The sequence below is a fragment of the Cetorhinus maximus genome, chromosome 33 (assembly GCF_964194155.1).
Source record: "Cetorhinus maximus chromosome 33, sCetMax3.hap1.1, whole genome shotgun sequence".
NCBI lineage: Eukaryota > Metazoa > Chordata > Chondrichthyes > Lamniformes > Cetorhinidae > Cetorhinus > Cetorhinus maximus.
Window position 1 is genome coordinate 8747015 of NC_135911.1, and position 18616 is coordinate 8765630.

The 18616-nt window shown below is 46.4% G+C and overlaps 1 protein-coding gene across 1 annotated transcript; it reads left to right on the forward strand.

Annotated features, from left to right (window-relative positions):
- The first annotated feature begins 80 nt into the window (after window positions 1-80).
- Window positions 81-17886, forward strand: LOC144671531 (nectin-1-like). Its single transcript, XM_078533485.1, has 9 exons — window positions 81-318; window positions 7252-7590; window positions 9026-9319; window positions 10333-10450; window positions 12192-12340; window positions 14851-14961; window positions 16484-16530; window positions 17654-17683; window positions 17782-17886. Exons 1-9 carry the CDS (start codon window positions 270-272, stop codon window positions 17884-17886), a joined length of 1242 nt encoding a protein of 413 aa, XP_078389611.1. The 5' UTR covers window positions 81-269.
- The last annotated feature ends 730 nt before the right edge of the window (window positions 17887-18616 follow it).

Sequence of the window (18616 nt, forward strand, 5' to 3'; positions counted from 1 at the left end):
AAATGGCACTGTGCTGACTCCCTTACGAAACGCAGAAATGTAATTGCAGAGCCTATTTTCTCCTTGTGTGTAAATAAATATATCGGAAACGTGGAGCTGCTCAGCTGGGTGGCCCGTCCATTTTGGGAGCCTTCCTGCTCTTTGAAAATAGCGACGGAAATAAGTAAAAGCAGCTGTCACCCGAGGGGTATTGAGACAGCTTTTGTGAGGCACCATCTCCCCAGAGTGTCACCTGCTGGAGAAGCAAAGGCGAATGTTTCCACTTCGAAATGGCATTAATGGTTTGGATGTCGATGGCATACATTGCTCTTCTGTCTGGTGAGTTTACAAACTTGTCACGCCATTTGGTGTTTGAGGTTTTTGAAAAAAAAAGTGCTTCTACTTCTTATGTCCTACTTGAAAATATTGAAAAAGAACTATTTTTAAAAAAAGTTGCCTTATGTGATGTAGGCTGGCAATGTCGGCGTTTACCCACCCATCTCTAATTGTGCTTGAACTGCTGCAGTCCATGTGGTGTAGGTGCACCCACAGTGCTGTTAGGGAGGGAGTTCCAGGATTTTGACCCAGTGACAGTGAAGGAACGGCCGACATATTTCCAAGTCAGGATGGTGAGTGGTTTGGAGGGGAAGTTCCAGGTGGAGGCGATGTTCCCGTGCACCTGTCCCTGTCCTTCGATGTGGCAGAGGTCCTGGGTTTGCAAGGCGCTGTCTTGTTAAGTTGCTGCAGTGTCCTGCTGGCACTGTGCAGTGGCGGAGGGAGTGGATGTTGAAGGTGGTGGATGGGGCACCAACCCAGTGGGCTGCTTTGTCCTGGATGGTGTCGAGTTTCCTGAGTATTGTTTGGAGACACATCCATTCAGGCAAGTGGGCATCAGACCCCTAACTGGTGTCTAGTAGATAGAGGATAGGCTTTGAAGAGTCAGGAGGTGAGTTAATCGCAGCCAGAATTCCCAGCCTCTGCCTTGCTCTTGTAGCCACAGTGTTTATATGGCTGACACAGCTTAGTTTCTAGCCAATGATAACCCCCAAGATGTTGATAGCGGGGGATTCAGCGATATAATTGTGTTGAACAACAAGGGGATATTGTTAGATTCCCTCTTGTTGGAGATGCCCATTGCCTGGATCTTCTGTGATGCCAACCTTACTTTGCCCCTGATCAGTCCAAGCCTGAAGGTTGGCTAAGTCCTTCTGCAGGCAGGTACAAAGTGTATCAGTATCTGAGGAGTTTCAAATGGCGCTGAACATTGTGCAATCATCAATGGACATCGTTACTTATAATACCTATACATGCATATTTTATATATATATATATTATATGAGTATAAATGAATATAAGAATAGGAGTAGGTCATTCAGTCCCTTGAGTCTGTTCTAACAATTAATTAGATCATTACTGTACTTGAATTTAATTTAGTCACCTTTGATCAAAACCCTTAAAATCTTTAGTTTTATTAATCATGGAGATTTAATCAGACACGGGGCCCACCGCTTTTTGCGGGAAAGAATTCCACGTGTCTGGTCCTGTTTTGTGCGAAAGGGCTTCCCGATTTCATTCCTGAGCTACTTAGTTCTCAAGTTGCCATTAAGTTCTCTTGACAGGAACCGCCCAGCCACTAGAGGGAAAAGCTTCCCCTTACCCACTCGATCAAATCCTTGCAACCAATTTCTACATTTCTGTGAATTCAACTCCCCAGCTTCAGAATTCAATGAACTCAGAGTCAAGTTGAGGCAATCCGTCTTGTTAATTTAACCTGTGAAGGCTCTGTATTCCCCTGGTGAATGTGTGCTCCCTCTCCCCAACCATCCCCTACCACCCCCTCACCTCCCACCAACCCTCTCAAGGACAATATACGTGTGGTGTGCTGCACAGCACTGAATGTAATGAGGGGAGATCTTATTGAAGTGTATAAGATCCAAGAGGCCTTGATAGGGTCGATACTGCGGGGGGGATGTTTTCCCTCCTGCTGGAATCTAGAACGAGGGGAGACAGTGTTTCAGAGTAAGGGGTCTCCCATTTAAGACGGAGGTGAGGAGGAATCTCTTCTCTCAGTGGGGATCGTTCGTCTGTGGAATTCTCTTCCCCAGAGAGCAGTGGAGGCCGGGTCACCGAACATATTCAAGGCTGAGTTAGACAGATTTTTGATCGACAAGGGAGTCGAGGGTTACGGGGGGAGGACAGGAAAGTGGAGTTCAGGCCATAATCAGATCGGCCATGATCTTATTGAATGATGGAGCAAACTCGATGGGCCAAATGGCCTACTCCTGCTCCTATTTCTTCTGATTTTATCAGATATAGAACCCATAAAGAACCCACATATAACAGCAACAAAAACAACGCTGGTCTGGTTCTGATGAAAGGTCACCTCGATCTGAACGGTTAACTGTGTTTCTAGCCGCAGATGCTGCCTGATCTGCTGAGTATTTCCGGCATTTTTTTTCTGTTTTCATTTCAGCTTTTCTGCACACCTGCAGCGTTTTGCTTTTGCATTGACTGAATGGTACCAGAGCTGAGGGACTGCTGTTATGTGGAGAGACTGGAGAAGCTAGGCTTGCACTCCTTCAAGCAGAGGAGGTGAAGGGGAGATTTAATAGAGGCGTTGAAAACCTTGCAGGGCTTTAATAAGGAGACAGTGGTGGAATGGTATTGTCACTGGTCTAGTAATGTCAAGACCCAGGTTAATGTTCTGGGAATGTGGGTTCAGCCCCCACCAGCAGTAACTGGTGGAATTTAAATCCAATTAATAAAAATCGACAATTGAAAGTTAGCCTCAGTTATGGTGACCATGTCAACTCTCACTGACTGTCGTAAAAAGCCATCTGGTTCACTAGTGACCTTCAGGGATGGAAATTGACTGTCCTTGCCTGGTCTACATGTGACTCCAGACGCATAGCAATGTGGTTGGCTCTTAACTGCCCTCTGATATGGCCTAGAAAGCCGGGCAGCTAGGGGTGGGCAAGCAATGCTGGCCTTGCCAGTGACACCCACACCCCATGACAGAAAAACAATGAGGAGAAATTTCTTCCTGAGGTAGAACAGTCAGGAACCAAAGGCTCCTTAGACAGCACCGTCCAAACCCATGAGCACTACCATCTAGATGGACAAGGGCCGCAGACACATGGGAACACCACCACCTGGAAGTTCCCCTCCAAGCCACGCACCATCCTGACTTGGAAATATATCGGCCGTTCCTTCACTGTCACTGGGTCAAAATCCTGGAACTCCCTTCTTAACAGCGCTGTGGGTGTACCTACACCACATGGACTGCAGCAGTTCTAGTAGACTGCCCACCACCACCTTCTCAAGGGCAACGAGGGATGGTAATAAATGCTGGCCGAGCTAGCGAAGCCCACATCCTGTGAATGAATATCAACAAATAAAGGGGCTTGAGGAAGCATTTTTTTTTTAACACAGCGAGTTGTTGTGACCTGGAAGGCGCTGCCTGAAAGGGTGGTGGAAGCAGATTCAATAGGAATTTTCAAAAGGGGGAATTGGATAAATACTTGAAGTGGGGAGACTACAGGGATATAGGTAAGCAGCAGGAATGTGGGAAATTGAATAATGCAAGTCCTATATACAAAACCGACTACACCGTAAAAGACCTTCATTAACTATTAGGGACCTCCTGAGGTTGCGAGAGACCAAACGACCTAGGAGCAGAAATAGGCCATTTGGCCCATCGAGTCTGCTCCACTGTTCAATGAGATCATGGCTGATCCGATAATCCTCAACTCCACTTTCCTGCCTTATCCCCATAACCCTTGATTCCCTTACTGATGAAAAATCTGTCTATCTCAGCCTTGAATATATTTAACGACCCAGCCTCTACAGCCCTCTGCGGTAAAGAACTCCAGAGATTAACTACCCTCTGAGAGAAGAAATTCCTCCTCATCTCTGTCTTAAATGGGCGACCCCTTACTCTGAGGTTATACCCTCTGGTTCTAGACTTTCCCATAAAGGGAAACAACCTCTCAGCATCTACCCTGTCAAGCCACCTAAGAATCTTATATGTTTCAATAAAGTCGCTTTTCATTCTTCTAAACTCCAATGAGTACAGGCCCAACCTACTCAACCTCTCCTCATAACAAAATCCCTCCATCCCCGGGATCAACCTCATGAACCTTCTCAGGACTTCCTCCAAAGCCAGTTTATCTTTCCTTAGATAAGGAAACCAAAACTGTTCACAGTATTCTAGATGTCGTCTAACTTGTGCCTTGCAGTTTTAGCAAGACTTTCCTATTTTTATACTCCATTCCCTTAGAGGCCCAACTATTTCTTTAATGACTTATCACTGCATTGTAAATTCCATAATAACTCAAGGTTGTTACATTATGTAATACAGCATACATTCTTCCGTATTCAAATCTTCATACCAATTTCTATTTTGACAATGGCAGATCAGCATTTTGATGCATTGGCACATATCTAGCCAAGAGTTAACAATACTGAAGGGAGATGAACTTATCAAACAGAAAATATTGCCATAGTTTTAGGCTAAGGGCTGGTAGATTTAAATCAGAGATGAGGAGGAATTACTTTTCTCAAAGGGTCGTGAATCTGGGGAGTTCACTACCTCAGAGTCCAGTGGATGCCGGGACGCTGAATAAATTTCAGGAGGAGATAGACAGATTTTTAATTAGTAACGGGTTGAAAGGTTATGGGGAGAAATTGGAGTTGAGGCCAAAATGAGGTCAGCCATGATCGTATTGAATGGCGGGGCAGGCTCGAGGGGCTGAATTGCCTGCTCCTGCTCCTAGTTCTTATGTTCGTCCTTCGATTCCTTTAGTTTAAGAGGTTGGCCAATTTTGGAAGGTCTGGTGACAGGTAAAAATGTGCCTTGGACTATGAAGCTATTGGGCGTTATCACATCAGCCGCTTAGTTGCAATGAAGTAAATGGAACTTGAGATCACATTGGAAATACACCGGGTGACCGATGCTATATATCCCGCTATTTTTCCATAGAGCCTCCTAACGCTCCACTGAGTCCGGGTATAGCCTGCAGGTCACATACATTGGGTTCACCACATTGGGATTTTTTTTGACCCATTCGTGGGATGTGGGCATCGCTGGCTAGGCCGGTATTAATTGCCCATCCCGAATTGGCCTTGTTCAAAGGGCATTTAAGAACCAATCACGTTGCTTGTGGGTCTGGAGACACATGTAGACCTGGCCAGGTAAGGACGGTAGATTTCCTTCCCTAAAGGACATTAGTGAACGAGATGGGTTTTTACAACAATCGACAATGGTCTTCATCAGACTTCTAACTGCGGATTTTTATTGAAATCAAATTCCATTGTCTGACATGGTGGGACTTGAACACTGGTCCCCAGAGAATTACCCTGGGTCTCTGGATTACTAGTCCAGCTGCAGTGTCAACTTCTGACCAACAGTAAAACTCCCTCTTCAGCCGCACTCTATGCCCCAGGTTACGCCTCCCACTCGCACAGGCCAACTGCAAAGCGACAGACACTGACGGCTCTTACTGACTGGGTGAACGAGTCAGACACAGTTTCCAATTCTGGGAATGCCTCAGTGATGAATGGGTAATATCGCCAGGCTTTAGTCACTGCTGCCCGTCTACCTGCAGTCCATCGAGGGTCTCAGGGTCTTTAGGCAGCTCGGTTTTCTGCGTGTTGCTACATTTCGATCCAGCCCTGCATCTCCCTCAGAAGCTGGAAATCTGACCATTTCCTTTAGTCCTCCCCACCCCCCACACCCCCTCCCCCAACACAACCAACACCCATCGCCAGGCAATTCTTGTGAGGGATGTTGACTTCTTCCACCACATGTAGGGTATAAGTACAAGCTGCACCTTACTGAGGACAAGCATGGTTTGAATGGAAAGCCATCGCCTTACTTCTTATATTCCTTCCAGTCCCCCATTACCTTCTTCCCTCTTTTCTCAACTTTTTACCTCGGCCCTCTCTCTCTCTCTCCCTTTCCATAACATCTTCCACTATCTGTCCTCATTCGCTTGTTTTCCTGCTGTATTTTCCATAGTTTCCCTCCACTGTGTCTGAGGATTGCCCTGCACATTACCATCACCAGGTTCACTTTCCAGGCCTAGGAGGGTGGCCTCCCATCTTCAACCAGTCCCCCAAACTCCGCCTTCAGCCAAACACTTGCCCCAGGTTACAGTTCACAGAACTTTAACGGCACAGAAGGAGGTCATTCAGCCCATCGTGTCTACATAAAGTCAGGATGGTGAGTGACTTGGAGGGGAACTTCCAGGTGGTGGTGTTCCCATCTATCTGCTGCCCTCGTCCTTCTAGATGGTAGCAGTCGTGGGTTTGAAAGGCGCTGTCGAAGGAGCCTTGGTGAATTCCTGCAGCGCACCTTGTAGATGGTACACACACTGCTGCTACTGTGCGTCGGTGGTGGAGGGAGTGAATGTTTGTGGATGGGGTGCCAATCAAGCGAGGCTGTTTTGTCCTGGACGGTGTCAAGCTTCTTGAGTGTTGTGGGAACTGCATTCATCCAGGTAAGTGGACAGTATTCCATCACACTCCTGACTTGTGCCTTGTAGATCGTGGACAGGCTTTGGGGAGTCAGGAGGTGAGCTACTTGTAGCAAGATTCCTAACCTCTGACCAGCTCTTGTAGCCACAGTATTTATATGGCTAGTCCAGTTCAGTTTCTGGTCAATGGTAACACCAGGATGTTGATAGTGGGGGATTCAGTGATGGTAATGCCTTTGAACATCAAGGGGAGGTGGCTGGATTCTTTCTTGTTGGAGATGGTCATTGCCTGACACTTGTGAAGCACGAATGTTACTTGCCACTTGTCAGCCCGAACCTGGATATTGTCCAGGTCTTGCTGCATTTGGACATGGACTGCTCCGGTATCTGAGGAGTCTTATGCAAAAGCCAAAAATATTAATGAAAGCGAAATCACCCAAGGAAAAATGAGTTCTTTATTTAGCATATGAAAAGCAACATCGGAACAGGAGGAGGCCATTCAGCCCCTCGATCATGCGCCGCCATTCAGTTGCTCTGCTTGACATTCAGTTCTGCTGGTGCGAATGCAGCTGAATATCGGGCCGAGCGGAGAATGGGCGAGCCAGGGAGCAGATTTCTCCCCCCTCCCCGGACGGAGCCTTGTGGGTAAGCTGTCGGATAGTTGAAGCTGCATTTTCTTACTCCTCAGATATGCCTGTTGAGGATTTAATGTTCCTTCAGAGCCTCTGATGCGGATTGAGGAGAAATCAGCTTCCAATGTGTTTCCTAACCCCGCCAATTATTGTTGTTCCTGCAGCTTCAACCAGTAACCACGTTACAGCTGTGACCCTTACCGCTCTTGTTGGGACTGAGGTACTGCTTCCATGCCAGATGACACAAAACAGCACCATTTTCACACAGCTCGAATGGAAAAAGGGCCCTGAGAATAAAAAGTTCGCAGTGTATCATCATAAATTCGGGATAACAATCTCAGGTGAACGGTACTCCAGTCGGGTCGTTTTCAGAAACCATTCACGGCTGGATGGATCAATTCTATTGAAGGCTCTGGAGATGGAGGATCAGGGGATGTATACGTGCAGCGTCACTTTATTCCCCCAGGGAATAACTGAGAAAGTAATGAATCTAACGATATTAGGTGTGTATTCTACATGGAGCATTGTTCATGTGAAGATTCATTTGTGGGGAAATGTGATGTTCATGTGGAGAGGGGGGAGGGGGCTGAATTTTGGGTTGTGCATCCGGGTGTAAACTTAATACCCCTGCAATGATCATAAAAACTGTTGTTGTCTAATTCTAACACTTTAACCTAGTCACATTCTAGCTCCGATTCATTATTTTATCATAGAGCTATTACTGAGATATTTAGTGTTTGTTTAACAGTTGCAAGTGAAGCTTTTATTTATAGGAAGGTTGGGAGTGTTACATCCAGACGAGTAAAGTTTATCATATTCGTCTTCTCCCATTATTGATAGCCACATTCTGCAAAGATATCAGAGCCATTGACGACTCTCAGCAATCAATCTCTACCAATTAATCTCTAACAGGTACAGACAAGAGGCAAGAGAAATCCCCATCCCCAGCGCTGGAGAACTTTGGGAAGCAGATCTACACCACAAGCATGTTGCACTGATCCCGCGTCACTTCACACACTCTGTCAGATACACTACCCCTCCCTGTATTCTTCACCCTACTGCAGCTCTTTGACGCTCTCTCCCACTTCCTCGCCGTCCACAATCGATCCCCCATCACTCACTCTCATGGTCGATTCATAGATCCACTTCTCTGAGTCCTGGTCTGGCCTGCAGGTCACAGGCATTGGTTTCACCGTCCTGGGCTTCAGTGCCACCTCTCACCCTCCAGCATGGTTCCAACACTCTCCCTTCAGCCGCACACTAGGCCCCCAAATTGCCCCTCCCGGTGGCACAAGCCCGTCCTTGTGGCACTTGCTGATTGGGTGATCAAGTGCCAATGATACAGTTTCGATCATGGGCATTTTTCTCAGTCCTGAATCTGGAACATCGCCAGCTTTTTGTCTGCCATTGCCGCAAAGACACCCCCTTTCCCCCCCACCCCCACCCCCCTAAAGATGGGGGCAGGGCCCAGAGCCAAGCCAGTTTCTCACACGTTGCTGCATTTCCACCCACCTGCCCAACCCTCTCGAAACCTAGCACTCCGACCATTTCCATTGGTCCTTCCGCACCCAGCACCCCCCCCAACAACACCCGTCGCCAGTCCCATCTAGGAAGACCCATCCCTTTGGCACCATCTGTAATGCATAAGCACAAGTTGGATCTGACTGAGAGCAATAACGTGGCTGAATTGAGACCAATCGCTTTGCTTCTTATATTCCTGCTCATTCCTTCCATTCCCCCATTGCCTTCATCCCTCACTTTCTTACCTGGGTCCCCTCTTTGCCTGTAACAACATCCATTATGCAGTTGGGCCATTTGCTGGAGACATGTAAATATTGACAGGATCTGGTTTCTGGTTTTTTTTTGCTCCGGATTAATTGCAAGCTGCTGACATGGTTGAAACAGACGTTGAGTTAATTTCTGGTTTATCTCTCCAAGCAATTCCCAATAACAGGGCGATCCCGGTTCCCGCACGGACTGCTAATTCAGAAGTGCCAGTGGCAAATTGTACTTCAGCCAACGGAAACCCAGCAGCCGAGATCACGTGGATTTCCGGTTCCCCTGGAAACTATACAACAACCCTGATTGAAAACAGCAATGGGACAAAAACTGTTATCAGCCTGTACAAGAGGGCACCCAGTGACTATGATGATGGTCAAACGGTGACATGTGTTATCTCCCACCCAGCATCAAGCAGCACAGATTATTACACGATAACATTATCGATCCTCTGTAAGTTCCGTATACAAAGACGATTAATTCCAATAGTCGCTTGGTAGGACAGAACTTGAGTATTGCAGAAAAAAGAGACACGTTGAAGTTTTTCACCTTGCACTCATCAGGTATTCGCAAGAATACCGATATAATGGGGAAAACAACAATTTATACTGCATGTGAAGAGAGTGTTGGTTGGTTGGCAAGCGGACTCTGATTGGGCTCTGTGTATTAATATATGTAGCTTCCTGTACACACAAACACACACACACGTTGTTTTCCCTTTATTTTGGTGTTCTTGCAAAGTGTCCTGTTGAGTGGAAGACAAAAAGCGTCCACGTGTCTCTTTTTTCAGCGATACACAAATAATGTAATCCAATTCAAAGCGCGCTGCAGTTGAGTAATAAGACAGCCAGCTCCTCCCCTAACTAGAGAAGTGTTAAACTTCCCTCACTGGCTGAATTGACATTTTCTGGGTATCCGCGACTCCAGGATTGCTGGGCCGGTTCAATGTGACCGGTTGTGGTTGATTCGCCAGCTGCCCATTTGCAAACCCCAGCCTCACATATTAAATAAGTCAAAAGCGATGATTTTCTTTCGGGAGGTTAGAGTTAAGGGAGGTTGCATCATTTTCTGGGCGTAAAGACTAGTTTGCAGCAATTCGGGGTCACTTCAACTTTGGATGGTTAGGCCCAGTGGGGTGTTTCCCAATGTGGAAGTTGCTCTATCAATGCAGCCGGATGCCGCAGTTCAGAATGAACCTCGGCCTGAATCATGGGTTATCGGAGCCTGCAGCGCCTCTCAAGCGACATGTTAATCTGTGGTGGTTTTCCTTTGAGGTTGTGGTTGCTCTACACAAGACATGTGATTCACCTAACACGAAAGGCAAAGACTGTTTTAAATATGTGGATGGGCCAGAGCTACTAACCTGCCATTTCCTGCCACTCTGGCCTGTTGTGCAAAAGCACCAATGTGGACTCTCTGCTGTGTTGGATGTACTGACCACATGAACACAATAATTCCCTCTGTAGATCCACCAGAAGTGACCATAACAGGCTATGATGGCAACTGGAGTGAAAACAGAGGGGATGTCACCCTCAATTGTGAGGCCAAAGCCAATCCCCCAGCAACAAATTACACTTGGCAATGGTAAATATGCGCTTCATTTATGAAGAATTGCATTGTGTATATTTTCAAAACTGTGTAGATCATGGATCGCTCAGATGCTTTCATACGGTTTGTGACCTGGTTGTTGAACTGGAAACAGGCTTCTCCGCACGGGTTTTGTTTACATGTCTCTGCTTTAAGGGAAACATTTGTGGAAAAAGCTGTAGTCACGCGAGGGTGTTTAACATGAACCTTCACTGACTGACTCTGGATGTATATCTGTATATGTATATCACAGAATCTGTGACCCGTGGGCAGGTCGATACAGATTGGCAGAGCAGCGAGAGGCCATTTGCTGAACTAGTGTGGTAATAGGTGTTGCATACTTGAGATGCAGAAATGCCAACTGAATCCCAAATGAACACGACCAAACTTCCAATTTGATGCCTCGCTATTTGGGTTCCTGAAAAAATAAATTGCGTTAAAAACCTGGAGAGCCATTTGAAATGTGTCCCCTACAAAATACAACTGAACCAAAATAACCACTTGTATCTTGGGTGTAAATTTTTCTTTGGGTCAGTTAAGGACATGGTGGGCAGAGCGAACATCGCGATTCACCAGAAACAGCATTAAGAATGCGGAGAGAGAAGGAGAAAATGTAGTGTGTGTAAGATCATCATGTATGCCATATTTATGAATGTGATGATGGGGGTAGTGCGGGGGTGGTGGGATTGAATGGCTTTAATATGGGGGTAAATGTTGACCACAATACAGGAGTATGTGTAGAGCGGCCCAAGCAGCCCAGGTGGGAAAGAGCTGATATAACCAGCCCAGGGGAGAGGCCCCAAATTCAGGAGAACTTCAACAAACAGCGATGAGGGGTACAGTTGTATGATGTTCTGTACCAGAAACCTTCAGGATTATTTTCATTATGGGCGACTTTGGGAAACAGCAAAATGTAGGATTTTTGATAACTTGTTCATTATCACCATCTCTTGAGTGGGTTATTTGATATTGTCTAGTTTCTTCACTGGTTTTCTTCAATCCTGCACCATCCGCATCTCAGTGCTATCCACCCATTCGGTTCTTCTTCTTCCTCTTCTCTTTTTACCTTCAATTCCTCCTTCAGCTGAGGCCAGGTCTTCGTTTCCGATCTGTGTACTTGCTCATCAATCTGTCTCCGCCTGTGCTTGGCAACCCTTTTGATTCCTGAACTTCTGCTCTTGACCTAAGCCACTCTTTGGCCTTTCTGTCCATCCAGCTGATTCTGAGCATCCTCTGCCAAACCCACATTTCAAAAACCCTAATCCCCCTCTCATCCTGTTTCCACAGAGTCCAAATCTCACATGCAATGGATGCAACACTCTACGCTGTTGACCGTACCAGATATTTTCTTTTCCACCTTTACGCTGATGCTTTTGGATTTACAGGGATGACGTAAATCACTGGTCATGCCTCTTGCTGTAGCTAATCTACCTGGATTGCATTCTTGGGTATAACTTTGGTGTTTATCATCAAGTCAATGTACTTGAAATTGTCCCTCTATCTCGGTGCTTCCAATCTTGACTTTCCCATCGCTGTTTAGAGCCAGAACATTGGTCTTTAACTCATTTATCTCACGTATGTCATTCATGCCCTACTATACACCACGACTAACATCGCTTACCGTCCAGCGATACAATCCGGTGGAGCATATCTGCTCTTTGGAGGCCAGAGCTAATATTCGTCACCTAGATTTAGTCACCAAGGCATTTCTTAAAATTGCATTGTTGGCTCTTCCAAGGTTACCAGAAGGAGTGGAGGCTAAAAATGCACGTGTATTCATAAAGAAAGTGAGCAATTTGATGAATGGGACCTGGATCTGTGAAGCTACCAACTCAATTGGGACAGGAAGAGGCAAACTGGAATTAATATTAAAACACTCCACTAAAGGTAGGTACATGTTAATAGAGCAATAGAAAGGGCCAAATTCCCTTTCATTTTGTTAATGAAAGTGTAAGTGTTGGTGTTAAATAAATGGCTACACATGAAATTAGGTCATCGGGATGATGAGTTCACTTTGAGATCTATGGAAATCATGGAGGACGCTATAAAAATGCAACTTCTTTATTTCAACGACGAAAGATCCTCAGACCCCAAATGCCGGCCATGTTTTCAGGACCCACCATTTGTCCATCTTTACCCTGAATCTTCTCGAGGTCCTGTTGCTTTATAAGCTCTGATAACCAGTGGCCAACGTGAAGATTTTTTAAAAATTCTTTCACGCGTTGTGGGTATCGCTGGCTGGGCCAGCATTTATTTCCCGCCTCTCATCATCCTTGAGAAGGCGGTGGTGAGCTGCCTTCTTGCACCGCTGCAGCCCCTGTGGTGTAGGTACACCCACAGTGCTGTTAGGGAGGGAGTTCCAGGATTTTGACCCAATGACAGGGAAGGAACAGCTGATATATTTCCAAGTCAGGATGGTGAGTGGCTTGGAGGGGAACTTCCAGGTGGTGGTGTTCCCAGGTCCTTGTCCTTCTAGGTGGTAGACATGGTGGGTTTGGAAGGTGCTGTGTAAGGATCCTTGGCGAGTTGCTGCAGTGCATCTTGTAGATGGTACACACTGCTGTAACTGTGCGTCGGTGGTGGAGGGAATGAGTGTTTGTGGAACTGGTGCCATTCAACTGGGCTGCTTTGTCCTGGATGCTGTCGAGCTTCTTGAGTGTTGTGGGAGCTGCACTCATCCAGGCAAGCGGGGAGCATTCCATCACACTCCTGACTTGTGCCTTGTAGATGAAGTATATTAATTATATGTGAAGTTACTTTTCAAACAGCCTCTTGCATTTCCATAGGGCTAGAAAGGCAGATTTTTCTGCTCAGTTACCTGCAATTACAGAATTGCTTGGGCTCCCCGAGTTCAGGGAATTTGGTTCATTTTGAGGACACATCTGAAGGATTTTAATGTATTCCCTCACACGAGGCAATGGAATACCATGAGCTATTTCCTGTTGATCATCCTGGCCTAATAATAAGGGCCATTGAAAAAGTAATTAATCAGCACATGAATCGGGATGTAATTGCATTTCCCTTGTGTTTTCCCTCCAACTATTTCCTCATTGAAGCTTCTTTCTTATTCTTCCACGGGATGTGGGCATGGCTGGCTGGGCCAGCTTTGATTTCCCAGCCCTAATTGGCCTTGAGAAGGTGATGCAAACAACACCCCCCACCAAAGCTGGTAATCAAAGAGGTGCGAGGGAGAGGTGCAATAATTACTGTCCACAATCAGTGTACTCGACTTACCACCGAGCAGATCCCGTCAGTTCCAATTCCCGTTTTCAATTACATTGTCCTTATTTCTTTCAAAGCCAATTCCGTAAATGATACTGCTGTATTTGTCACAGTTTCTCCCCCCCCACCCCGCCACTGTGTCCGAGTATTGCCCTGCACATTACAATCATCGGCTTCATTTTCTAGGTCTGCAGGGTCGCCTTCCATCTCCAACCAGCCCCAAAATCTCTGTCTTCAGCCAAACAGTTGCCCCAGTTCACAGAATCACAGCATTTTGATGGCGCAGAAGGAGGCCATTCAGCCCATCATGTCTGCACCGACTCCCCCTCTACAGTTCGCACCGGTCGCCTCAGGCCAACAACAGCGGTGCAGATCCTCACCCTTCAATGTTGACCGGAATATCAGACCTCATGCCTTCTGCATCAGGAGGATTTCTTGGTCCCAGCATTGAAATGCCGCCTCTATTTTGTTAATTACTGCTCCATATCCTGCCCCTCCCCACCACAACCCCCCCCACCAAACATAGTCCACCATTGGTGGCGGACCCTTCAGTCAACTTCAGCCAAGCTGTCCTTGCAACACACCATTACACATTCCTCAGAAGCTCCTTGCTTTGCAAATCCGTTTTGGCCTCTCTCCTCATCCCCACATGCAGCTTGCGAAGGCTCTTAGCTACTTGCCACGTGAAATGCACGAGAGAAAGTAGTGTCCCCCCCATTAAAAAAAAAGTGCCCCTATTGCCCTCCCCCACCCCAACTAAAAAGAGATTGTTCCTGCTTTTCCTTCGTTTCATCCCCAAGCCCCTTTCCTTCCATCTTATTCTTCCTTCCTTACTTCCACCCACTTTCTTGCAGCGATGACCGAGTGAAGGCCTATGGGGAGGCAGCTGGAAGTGATTGGGCTCAGGACCTCGGTTTCACAAGCGCCTGCTGGTTGCCCAGGGTTGTGATGGTTTTACCGCGTCCACCACCGCCCAATATGTCAGGCCTAACTCAATTGTTCCCATCACAGCGTCTGATACGGGAAATGAGAACTGCCCGTCCCATTGGCTAACAAAAATTTATCACAGAAGCAAGGTTATTGATAGGAAGCTCAGAAAGAAGATGTATTTTTTAAATTACTAATTTGTACCCATTGGTTTACTCCCTATTCGTTTCTCGACGATCATTTCGCAGATCATGGGAATGGAAAGCTCATCATCCCATGTGTGACATTGGGAGTAGTGGTGTTTGCCCTGTCCACGTTTCTCATTATTCTATTCATCAGGCGAAAACGCAGATCAGCAGGTAAATCATCAGAAAATGAAAGGTGAAACCAAATACCTACACGACTACAGATATTTCAACTCGGCGCTAGTGTTCATTAGTTCCACCGTAACATCATTTAACTTTCTTAGGTTACTCTGGTTTCACTTTCCCGCCCGCTTGCTCTCTCATTCAATTCAATTCCCGAGGATCAGCTATTTGCTAATAATCTACCACAAGCCAGCAAACTATGTAGTTTACACTTCCTCTCAGCCTGCTCCCTATATAGACTCTACTCTCTTCTCCCAGTATCTTCATCGCCATTGCTCCTTCACTTATGATGCATCCTTCCATGCTACTGCTCCTGATAGGTATGCCTTCCTTCTTCCTCAGCTGAGGATCCCCACTACCACCCGACTAATTGACAGGGCCCCTAAATATGACCGCCCCTTTTCTCATACGTCAACTCACCCTCTTCCCCTATCAGCACCCCTCGCCCCCCTCCACCAAAGCCGCTACAGGATTCTACTTGCCCTTACCTTTCACTCCACTATCTGCTACAATCCAACAGGTCATTGTCCGCCATTTCTGCCACCTCCAGTAGGATACCACCACCAAACGCACCTTCCCCTCCCCTTCCCTTTGAGCATTTTGAAAGGGACCAATCCCTTCGTGACACCCCAGCTCACTAATCAATGACTTCCCCCACTTCCCGCCACACCAAATCCAGAAGATGTACCACGTGCCTTGTTACCTCCCCACCACCACCACCACCCCCACTTCCCAAATTCCAGGGCTGCAAGCGCTTTTTAAGGGGAAACAGTGATTTATTTACACCCCTTTCAACTTGACTTATTGCCTTTTTGCTGCTCACAATGCAGTCTCTTCTAAATTGGGTGACCAAAAGCACATTGACGATTGCTTTGTACACCACATCCATCCAGTCTGCAACTGTGTTCCCGAATTCCTGTCATTTTAATTCTCCGCTCCACTCCCACTCTGACCTCTCTGTCCTCGGCCTGCTGCAGTGTTGTAATAAGGCCAATGGAAGGCAGAGGGGAAGCAATATATTTTTCGATTCACACCTGCCTGGGCTTAATTTTGAGTTCAACAATTTCAGATCGTAACCCCTGCCCTTCTTTCTTGGTCAGCAGCTGTTGGTAATCATTCTGCTGTTACCATTCACACCTCCTCTGCACCCTTCTTTTGTCCCTTTGCATGCCCCACTGCCAACCACTTTTACTTATTGTCAACGTTCCTTGTGTCATTTAATCGTGTAAGTCGCTTTAAGCTTGTTGCTTCTTTCACCTTTTCCAGTCCTGACTGACAGGGCAACAGCGGAAACGTTTGATCTGCTTCTGCCTCCAGTGAAGCTGCCTGGCCTGCTGAGAATTTCCAACAATCTCTGCCTTTATTTCCGATTTCCAGCATCTGCGGTATCTTGCTTTTGCACCCTCAGTCAGAATTGGTGAGCTGGTTTACACCAGTGCATTCCTGCCTTTCATCAGTTGGAACAGCAGACGCGAATGTGCAATAACATAAGTCTCCTAATTTACAGTTACAGCCGAAACCTATGTCAACGTTCCCGTTCAACGAAAGACAATTGAGCAGGTAAGTTAAAGCTGCATTAATAGTTAGTAATTTCAGCTCTTTACTAAACATTTCGCTTCCACTATTGACAGCCTCAACTGTTTGCACCCGACCGGAACCACATGATAGCAATTGGTGTTTGAGACTGTAGCATTTAGCACAAATGGTTCACGTCTTAGTGACATCCCAGACAGTTATCTCTGGAATATGTCAGTGTTCTGTATCACCAAAAATATTGTTCCAATGGCTTTGCATCTTTCCTCCAAGCCATTTGCCATCCTGACTTGGAAATATATCGGCCGTTCCTTGACTGTCGCTGGGTCAAAATCCTGGAACTCCCTCCCTAACAGCACCATGGTTGCACCTACACCCATTTGCTGCAGCGGCTCAAGAAGGCAGCTCACCACCACCTTCTCAAGGAGCAATTAGGGATGGGCAATAAATGCTGGGCCCAGCCAGCGACGCCCACATCCCCAGGAATGAATAGTAAGAAATAATAGCAGAAGAAAAACGACACAGCTTTTCATTCATATGAAAGCAGAAAATGCTGGGAAAACTCAGTACGGGCTCGAAACGTTGACTCTGCCCCTCTCTCCACAGATGCTGCCAGACCTGCTGAGCTTGTCCAGTATTTTCTGTTTCCGTTCCAGATTCCCAGCATCCGCAGTGTTAAGCTTTTCATTGGCTGTCAACGGGGCACACAGATTTGAGATAATTGGCAAAAAAGCCAGTGAGATGTTAAGGTTTCTTTATCCTCCATGGACCACGCCGTTTTGATCTGAAAGGGATGCTGAATAGGCTGTGGAAACAGATTCAATAGTCAATTTCAGAAGGGAATTGGGCAAACGTTTCAAAAGGAAACTCTGCAAGGTCATGCAGAAAGAGTAAGGGAGTGGGATTAATTAGGGAGAACTCTTTCTTAGGGCTGGCACAGGCAGTACAGGCTGAGGAACCAGCTTCGGCTCAGTGTGAATTCATGATTCTGTGAATGATTCTCATTTACTACCCAGAGAGTTGTTGACGCATTTGTCCCCCTGTTCATTGACCGTGCTGTACCCGCCTGTCCCCATGTCGTCTTAGCTCTTCTGTTGATGCCAATGCCTGATTGTTCCTGAATTGAACCGTATTCACTTTTATGTTCCAGGATTTGTCAGATGTGAACGCCACTTACATGGTAGGGTGGAAGGCATATTAATTTCAAGTGAAACTTTATTTAGGTAAATGGACATTATTGAGTTACTAACAAATCGCACTTGTGGCAACTTCCCGCAGGGCCTGAACTTAGCGGAACAATCGGTATACAACGAATTACAGAGGTATAATTTATTCTGCTTCATTAACTGTGAGCCAATCCACCGACATCATGAATATATCTGACTGTCGTCTAGCACTTATCTATCTATCTATCTATCTATCTATCTATCTATCTATCTATCTATCTATCTATCTATCTATCTGTCTGTCTGTCTGTCTGTCTGTCTGTCTGTCTGTCTGTCTGTCTGTCTGTCTGTCTATCTGTCTATCTGTCCAACTGTCTGCCTGTCACACTGTCTGCCCCTCTGTCTGTCTCTCTGTCTGCCTGTCATGCCTGTCTGTCATGTCCACCTGTCTGCCTGTCTCTCTGTCTGTCTGCCTGTCATGCCTGTCTGTCATGTCCACCTGTCTGCCTGTCTCTCTGTCTGTCTGCCTGTCATGTCTGTCTGCCATGCCTGTCTGCCTGTCTATCTATCATGTCTGTCTGTTTGTCTGTCTATCTATCATGTATGTCTGTTTGTCTGCCTATCTATCATGTCTGTCTATGGAGCATGTCTGTCCATCTCTCTGGCTGCCTGTCTCCCTCTCTCTTTCTCTCTCTCCCCCTCTGCCTGTGAAAGATTCTTTCAGTTCCCTTCCACTTCCAGCCACGATCTTAGAAGTAAATACTGTGCTGTTCCCATTTACTTTGCACAGATTGATTCTCAGGCAATGACTGGACTAACATTTATTTTAACATCTCTTTTTTTCAGATAAGCTGTTGCAAGAATGAACACAGCTCAGCCAGACCCCAGACAGTGTTCAACTCTGAACTTTGTCCTGATCTTTCAACATTATTATACAAGCCCTCTTA